The sequence below is a fragment of the Etheostoma cragini genome, chromosome 23, assembly GCF_013103735.1.
Source record: "Etheostoma cragini isolate CJK2018 chromosome 23, CSU_Ecrag_1.0, whole genome shotgun sequence".
Classification (NCBI taxonomy): domain Eukaryota; kingdom Metazoa; phylum Chordata; class Actinopteri; order Perciformes; family Percidae; genus Etheostoma; species Etheostoma cragini.
In genome coordinates, this window is record NC_048429.1 from 18,490,987 (window position 1) to 18,500,541 (window position 9,555).

The following is a 9,555-nucleotide window of genomic DNA, read 5'->3' on the forward strand; positions in this document are numbered from 1 at the left end:
TGTGTGTGTGTGTGTGTGTATGTGTGTGTGCGTGCATGCGTGCTACAGAAGAGGCAGCTAAAATGCTTTGTGTTGTAGTTGAGGTTACATTTACATTACAGGTTTGCAGCTCAATAACACTATGACCTTTACGGCTGCTATTAGTACAAGTCATAGTTTTATCTTTACTGTTAAAATAATTGCCACTGTTCATTATTTAATTGCATTAGATATACAATATGATTATTATGAGTCATATTTTAGTAATTATATTTTTCTCTTTCGGTTTTTCTCTCTCCCTTTCTTTATCCCTCACATGTCAACTCCTAAAGCCATGTATTGGTTGTGGAATGAAGTCTGAAGTGACATTATAAAACGTGTGTGTGTGCATGCTTTATTTTGTGTGTGTGTGTGTGTGTGTGTGTGTGTGTGTGTGTGTGTGTGTACCTTTTGCGCTGCCTTGGAGGGGCCCTTGTTCTTACTTCCTTTGGGGCGGCCCCTTGGTCGCTTGGGGACAGGCTCTCCACTGGGCTCCTGAAAGGGCAGGGTGTGTGACATGGGTGGAGGACAGGCAGAGATGGGAAGTCAAGTTTTTTCTAATATTTTTTTTCTAATATTTTTACTTGACTATTTTTCTTCCTTACATTTTAAGTCATATAACTTATGTAAATGTGAATGTGCTGTATTTATATAGCGCTTTTCTAGTCTTAACGACTACTCAAAGCGCTTTTACATACTACAGGATACATTCACAATTCACACACATTCATGCACTGTGGCCGAGGCTGCCGTACAAGGTGCCACCTGCTCATCAGATAAACACTCACACACATTCACACTCCAATGCGCAGCATCGGGGGCAACTCAGGGTTCAGTGTCTTGCCCAAGGACACTTCGACATGGTACTGCAGGGCCAGGGATTGAACCCCCAGCCTTCCGATTGGCAGACAACCGCTCTACAGTGGTCTGTCAGTTCATTTACGCCTGTTGTTGTATTGGTCTTGGACTTGAGTAAAGAAGTTAAATCAGTACTTCTACTTTTACCAGAGAATATGTGAGTATGCTTTTATGTTCTACTTAAGTAAAGGAAGTGAGTACTTTTGCCATATCTGAGGACAGGAAACAAAGCTTTGAACCCCCCAATTTGGTAATTGCTTCATGGGTCAAGACCAGAAGTGGAACAAAGGATGTGTGTGTGTGTGTGTGTGTGTGTGTGTGTGTGTGTGTGTGTGTGTGTGTGTGGGCAGAAGGTTAGCGTTGTTTGCCACAAACAAGCCTGGGGGAGAACTGCATTGTTCAAGATGTATAGGGCTTTACATTAGCCCCCGCCATTTCGGCATTGGCGGGTAACACAGTCACTCTCACTAGCCACTTTGGCGGGTGGTATGCCTTTATATTGTAACACTGGTGACTGAAGTACAGTGCCACTGTGCCACTACCAAACAAAGGAGGAGCTGGGACCCAGTGTGCAGCGGCAGCCCACAGTCAGAGTATGGTGACCTGTACGGCACATCAGATCAGCAAGACCGCAGCAATTCGTTAAAATGTCCCCCAAAGCTCTATCCCCCAGAGGTCCCGCTCAACAGTTGCGCCGGCTGCTAAAGCGTCCGGTATACTCGCCGTTCCCGACCTGTCATTCACCAGTGTAACGTCATGTATGGCTATTAACTATTGACACTTGCCCCATTGAACTCAGCTTAACCCAGAGAGACTTGCAGTCACTCTGAGAGTCCTGGTATCCGGTGGTCCTCAAACTCGTCCATGCTTCCTGTTTCTGCTTTGTCGTGCGCTGCTGAAAATCCTGGCACGACAGAGAGATCTACGTCATATTGATGTCACATAGTTTTGACAAGGTGGAAAAAGCAGCATGGACGAGTTTGAAGGTGCCAGGACTCTTAGAGTGACTGCAAGTCTCTCTTGTAAACTCACTAGGTTAAGATGAGTTCTTTTATGGTGAAAGATCCAACGAAGTAGGTCTTTGTGCAGATATACATTCTGAAGTATTCAAAGTGCTTCTCTTCTCTTTGCCATTGTTTACCTTTATCTTCTTCTTCTAGTCCGTAGAAATAGTAAAGTAGGTAGCCTTTCCTCAGTTGTGCCACCTCTGTTCAGGAGAAGACTGCAACTAGTGTTGTGACCATAGACAGTTAAAGAAGTGGACCAACAGATCCCGTTGCTCTAGACAGAGACCAGTAAAGGAAAATAGGCGTTACTGTGTAGCCTCCAACTGAGCTTGACGACGTAGTTGTGATGTGGGCAACCTGTCTGAAAGTTGTAAGTCTTCCTGGTAGTTGTGCCAAGAGAAATCGCAATCATTCCCAATCAGCAGAGACGGAGAGTGTAGCTATATGTAAGGAGATAACATAGACACAGGCTAATTACTGATAACTAACATGCTAGTTAACGCTAGTAATTAAACCTAAACAGCTAATGGAAGTCGAAACATTCTGCGTGCTTCTCCTAACGATACGGTGATTTGTCGACTATGCAACGCTAAGTCGTGTGGTTATGACGCAATTGTTAGCCTATTTTTACAAAAACGTCTGCTATGGAGCCATAACGTGAGGTACAAGGTAATAGAGCCTTTATACATTGTCATGTCATGTCATTGTCACGGACAAATAGAGTCTTAAAACACTTCAGATGTTGAGTTATTCACTGTCAAAGTGGCGCCAAAATGAATGGCAGTCAATGAAATGCTAAGGGCAGGCAAAGGCTTTGTAGCATTAAAATGGCGCCATGCGAGCTACGCTTAGAGAGGAGAGGAGAGGAGAGGCTTACCCCCTTGGTTGTGACCACCACGCACAAGTGTAAATAGTTAGGGCGTCGTTCCCATGACGTCGTACTGGCACGCAGGTTGGCTGCGGCCACTGGAAAGAGGCCTTAAGTGACACGAGCGCTCCAAATCACTTCCGACTACTTCGACTAAGCTTCTTCAACCCTGGACCACCAATATGCAATAAGAAGCTACTCTTTTTACGTCTGTGTTTTATTCGGTTGCATTTTTACATACAAAATTGAGCTTTACACACATTATCAGAGCTGATGACTGCATTGTTTTCTGCATTTTATGTAGTCTTGATTTTGGTGTTTTCGGTGCTCATTTAAACGGGTTGGTAATCTGGTTTGTCAAGTTAATTGTAGCACATCATAGTCAACTTTATTCAAATAAAACCAAATAAAACAATTTCCCACAAAATAGTATCTTTGGAAAACCACTAGCCACAGTGGCTGGTGAGCAAAAATGTTAATGTCAAGCCCTGTTTATAATATTTACTATTTAACTCTTAAAAACCAGCTGCAGGCTGCTGTAAGTCTTAAAGTGCTGCGGTGTCAATGGACGTGATTTTGGTGGGAAATGTTGGTTGGAATGTTACTCAGCAGTTAATCACAAACACTAACAGAAACATGTTCAAAGCCCTCAGTTGCGATGGCGCCGCTGATTCACCGCACGCATGCATCTGCAGAATTACATTAATTACCATAGCCCACTTCTTTTCACTCATGTTGTCAATTAAAGATCATTGGCCAGAGCCAATTGACTGGAAACAGGCGCATTCCTCATCATGTGTAGGCTACGGGCGTATATTAAGCCTATAATAAGTAGCATACCCCATATTTCGAGGGGATAGTTGTTGATTGCGTTCCTTTACAGATTGAAAAGTATTGTAAATGTATAACTAGATCGGCTATTAAACACAATTTCGTATGAAATAAGCTATGGTGGATTGGACACTCTGCTTCAATGTCACCATGGAACAATCAATAACAAATTCAGCTCACTTTTAGACAGACTAGGCCTATAGCCTATGCAATTTGTGCAGTTTCATAAAGTAGACTTAATAAAAGCGACACATAACCACCTTGGTACAAGACATGTGGCGCAAGTTTATCGTCAACTCTCCGAGCAAGATAAAGTGTGTAAAAGTAGGCTATCCCATCTAGGCCACACTGTGTGTAAATAATGTGCAGCGACAGGACGTCTGCATCCACAGAGCGCCTTCAAAAGAACAGCGGCGAGACACAAGTTGACTAACTTTTTGTGGTTTCTTCGGTCTCCCCGGCCTCCTCTTTTGGGGCTCCGTTGGCCCCGTGGGCTCCCGAGAGCCAGAGCTCTCCCCAGCTCCGTCCCCGCGTCCGCTCATGGCTCCCGGTGCTGCGGCTCCTCCGTTCCCCCGGTGAACAAAAAAAAAGAAATACAGGAAGCCGATGTGGATAGTTTCAATGGCACTTTAACCGGTCTGTTGTCTACTTGTAAATCTCTCACAGGCAGCAGGACTTACGGCTTTGATAAGCCAGTGAGCAGCTGGAAGGTTTGGCTCAGTGAGCATAAGAAGACAGAACACCGGGGACGGCGGAGTCTGAGACGCCGAGCGGCTCAAACTCGGCTACAACACACCGTGGCACCGAGAAGGACCATGCAGCAACGAGGCGTGACAGCTCGGCACGGATCCTCTGAGAACTGAGGGCATAATAACCGCATCCACTGCCCACTCTAAACCCAGGACCCACTCAATGAGCATGGGTTAAAAAAGAAGGGAAAAAAGAAATCACCTCTCCCGTGGGTGAAGAACACAGGCGGGGGAGGGGGGTCCGGAGCCAGAAAAAACAGAAAGGAGACGGAATCCTGGCTGCAGGCCAGACATGGCAGGCCGCATTTATGAATTAAATTCACATTTTCATAAGTTTCAATGGAATCCGCTGATGTCAGACACTGTGCAGCCGTTCAGACTTCACCTCTGTGAAATATGAAGTATATTTGCTTAATGTTGGGGTGATAGTACACCGCCTCAACACTGGAATAAGAATGGACAAAGCCCAGCCAGGCGCTACAAGCAGTTGAGTTGCTGCCACACTATTTTACATTTAATAATTTTGCAGCCTCTTGACTTAGTTTAATACAAGTTCATTGTCATTTACTCAGCCTGATTGTGGCTATGATAACTTTTTGTTGGATTTTAACTTGATACAAAACATTTTAAAACATAGCTTTAAATAATTCAAATATGGATAAAGATAAACTAACCTGTCAACATGATTTTCAAACATTAAAAATCAGTAGTGACTTTAGACCGGATTTATTTTAAAATGTAAAATGTCTTTCACACATGTAAACATGACCAAACTGTTAAACATTATCATTTAGAATCAGAAATTTTCTGGTTAATTGTTTCATTGAAATTGTTGCCTACAATCATATTTAATATCTGCATGTTTGTTTAAAACATTGGCGTCTCCAGCATGGCTCAGTGGGCTATGTAGAGACTTATTCCTACAAGAAACCTACAGAACTGAAATCTAAATTCTAGTGTTCAAAGTTTTCTAAAGATACCAAGTATGTTGTCTAAATTTTGGGAAATGTGTAAAATCAATGCACATGTCTCAATGCACACGTAGAATGCTTTCACTTTATGGAATGTGGCAGCCATTAAAAGTTTGTGGCTTTGAAGCACTCCACCATGGACGTGGAGTGAGATCAATTACACAAGAACAACAGACACAAATAATAAAGTTTCTTACGTGGAGGACCTTTCCCACGGTCCTGTAGCCTGCTCTCCATGCTCTCTCTCTGCAAAACACTGGCCACTGCAACCAAAAGTAGCTTAATGTTCAGTGAATATCAGCCACATTCTGAGCTTTGAACAGGAATATTCACAAAATGCACATTGTTGTACAACCACAGAGGCAGTGGATTAATGGAGGGAATGTGTGATTCATTTGTAGCTGGTATTCACTTCATTCATAAAAAACCAGCCCTTACACCCCCAGAGAATGGGTTTCTGTGTAGACCCCTCCCCTTCAGACAGAGCGGCGTCAGCATCAAACCAATACAATGCTGGTTTAACACCCACCTCTATCTCACACAGCTCTGTTTTAGTACAATGAAACAAGGAAATAAATGTGTTATGCAATGAATTGGAAAGCTTTATTGTGTGTGTGTGTGTGTGTTTGGCCATTACATATTTGACCAGCAGGGACACAGAAGACTGTCCTTATTCTGTTAAGCCAGTGACCTTTCACCTTCTTTGGTTGATGTGCCCTGCTGGCCAGGATAAATACATCAGAATTAGTATTTTTGTTATACTTTTAAATAGTACCTTAAAAAAAAAAAAGTTGATAACTGTTGATGTCAATGTTCACGTAATTATTACTGTGGGAATTATTTTCATGTTGAGCTCAAACGTTCATTATTTACTGTGAAAAAAGTAGTTTGACAAAAAGGTTCTTATTTCACTTACTACATATCATGTATTAAAGACATTAGTAGTTATATTTAGTATGATTTCAAATATGCTATATTATATTTTCAATCGTTCATTATCTGTTTATACACAAGTTAGAAATATTTATTCACAGAAGTATGTCTTTGTTAACACTTAACATAAAGTTACATTTTCTGTAGATCTTCTTACACTTGCTTGTGATGTTAATCATTTATATGAAGTGCTTTAAAAAAAGCTACCTGACAATTAATATTAAACATTACCCACAATATATTATAAAAGGCACTGTGTACCATTATATTGCTCGTCATTTAGTTTATAATCTTCATTCATTCAACCTCCTACTGTGTCTACGCCACAGATGGATAATTACTGATGTCATATCCTTGCACTAGAGATCTTCATCATTCCTAACACTATAATGGGCTAACAGTTTGCTCTGGTCAGATAAACTAACATACTTTTCTATATGAAGCTTCACTGGGTATTGCACGTTGTTTACAGTGACAGTTCTTCCCTCTACAGAGAGTGTAAGGCAACTGTGCAGACACAAAGGGAGACAGGAAGAGCTTCTTGGAAAAGTTGCTTTCAAAGCATCAGCCGGCCAACTGCTGAATAATTTAGACTGAAATATCCCGCAACCACTTCTTACACACTTTATCAGTATTTTTTTTTTATAAGTAGTTTTGTCCCTATACAAATGTTTGTTCACATTTTATTATTAGGGGTTTGACTAATTCACAACATGAATGTGTAGCCAACACAGCAGTGTTAAAGAGATACATAATCAACTTGATTAAAATACACACTCACATTCTTCTTTGAAATTTATAATGGTGCTGCAAAAACAAAATTAAGATGTCTTACATTCAACCTCAAACATTTACAGTAGTTACTCAGGGGTATTTCAGAAAGCAGGTTTAACAAACTCTGAGTTCCAATCTGAACTCTGGGTTGAATAACTCTGATCATGTCAAACTCAAAGTTTCCGAGTTTAGAACAGGTGATAAGAATTAGGTCAATCAACTCTGAGTTATAATCATGATATCACGGCAACAGGACAAAAAAGACTTGAACCTCTCACTTCTCCCCATTGGAGTTAGAAATATTGATGAATGGTTATGCAGAATATGAATACAATTTAATAAAAAGAGCAATACATTTGCAGAACAAGTACAGGCATGGCAGATAATTTCTGACAGAGTAAATGTGTGAGTATTAATTAAAAAAAGAATCAAAGTTTTTTCTGATATATTACACTTATTCAACATTTGTGAGTATGCGTGTGTCTTCAGTTCAAACCTAGCTGGCACAAAACCTACTTGCCAGCAGCTAAAGATGAAACATAAAAATATACATCAAAGAGATATAGTTTAATTTCAAGCAATTGGGATGTTTAGCATAATGTAATGTAAATGGACTTAGATAGCGTTTTTCTAGTCTTAACGACTACTCAAAGCTTTTACATACTACAGGAACCCTTCAGCATTCACAAACATTCATACACTGTGGCCAAGGCTGCCGTACAAGGTGCCACCTGCTCATCAGATAAACACTCACACACATTCACACTCCGATGACGCAGCATCGGGGGAAACTCAGGTTTAATTTTTTTCCCCCAAGGACACTTTGACATGGAACTGCAGGGCCAAGGATTGAACCACCAACCTTCCAATTGGCAGGAGACCACTCTACCACTGAGCCAGCATTATAATAGGGGCGGCTGTGGCTCAGTGCCAATCGGAAGGTTGGTATTTAATAGTGTCTTTGAAAGTATCATCAAATGCACTTATGAATGTAAGTCTCCAAATTTGTGCTTCATAAACAAATTCAAATTCCATTACTGCCAACAGAAAAAAGCAGGAGGGGATCCACCACTTTTCATTTATATTTCACCTTTATTTTGCCAGACAAGTCATTAAATACAGATTCTAATCAGGTTCTAATTTACAATGGCAGCCTGACTACCACAGCGGCCTGACAACCACTCACAGAGGCCGAAGAGATACCTCAGTCAGAACAGTGGGCAATCTGAGGGCTGGGGGCTTCTCTGGTGGATGCTTGTCAGACTAATCAATTCTATGATAGCTTTTAACATACAATACAGCCTACGGAATGTTCAGAATGTAATTTCATTCATTCAAATATTTCCTTTCTACCGTTGCTACCTTTCTACACAATATAATTAATTACTATTAAACTGATAGTGTTTATGGTGTATACAGACATCTTTACATCTAAACAATATTAAATGTGCTGTTTTTTTTTTAAATAGCACTTTTCTAGTTTTAACGACTACTCAAAGCTCTTTTACATAGTACAGGAACCATTCACCATTCACACATTCATACACTGTGGCTGAGGCTGACGTACAAGGTGCCGCCTGCTCATCAGATAAACACTCACACACATTCACACTCCGATGACACAGCATCGGGGGAAGCTCAGGTTTCATTTTTTTTTCCCAAGGACACTTTGACATGGAACTGCAGGGCCAGGGATTGAACCACCAACCTTCCAATTGGCAGGAGACCACTCTGGTTCTTGCCCCATTATTACGTTCCCAACTATTACGTTCATTCATACAAGTGTAGCCTGTCCTATGATTTATAGTTACCTAGCAACTATGTAATGTTAGTGATAGTACTAATGTTAGCGATTATGGACATTTCAAATGTAAACCTAAAACAAAATAACACTGACATCAAACTAATGATCTATGAACCTATGCAACTATTTAAAAACACTAAATGAATACATACCAACAATGCTACACTAGGCATACGTACATGTACGCAATAGTAGCTGTAGTTGGCTTGCTACACTACAACCATAAATGAGCTAACCGTTAATTTGTAGCGTTCATTTACGTCCTAACTACAGTTCACGGGACATGGCAGTTAGCAGCTGACAGTCTTAAAGAGAAAATAATGTAAATAGAGAACTCATTAAGACTCAAGGAAAATTAACTTCTTACTTCAACAGCTTATTTATTTTACTTTAACAGCTTCTTACATTAACAGCCTATTTATTTATTTATTTAACAACATATTTACTGTCATTAAATGTCATATCAAATATCATTAAAAAATATCCAAATGAACCATGACTACTACCAAATATTGTGTGTATCAAAATCTGTTAGTAAGCAGTAATGTTTAACAACTACAGTCACAAAACTGTTTGAGGAAATTACTGAGCCTCACTTAAAACCAAACATTATAATTGTGAGCTATAAAATATTTTATTTTAATTTATTCAATTTTATTTATAGTTGTAATTACACTGGTCCAATTGAATACGGCCACGCATCATACAGATGTCTTTTTAACATTTATTTCCACATTTCCAT

The 9,555-nt window shown here is 40.3% G+C and overlaps 1 protein-coding gene across 1 annotated transcript in view; it reads right to left on the bottom strand.

The window, feature by feature from the left end:
• hmga2 (high mobility group AT-hook 2) overlaps positions 1 to 4,543 on the bottom strand; it is a 54,106-nt gene extending 49,563 nt beyond the window's left edge. Inside the window, exons 1-2 of the mRNA XM_034863222.1 lie at positions 4,017 to 4,543; positions 427 to 513 (exon numbers count right to left, since the gene is read on the bottom strand). Of these exons, the coding sequence (XP_034719113.1) occupies positions 427 to 513; positions 4,017 to 4,124 (195 nt within the window). The 5' untranslated portion in view covers positions 4,125 to 4,543. The remainder of the gene's footprint in view (positions 1 to 426; positions 514 to 4,016) is intronic.
• Between the last annotated feature and the right edge of the window lie 5,012 nt (positions 4,544 to 9,555).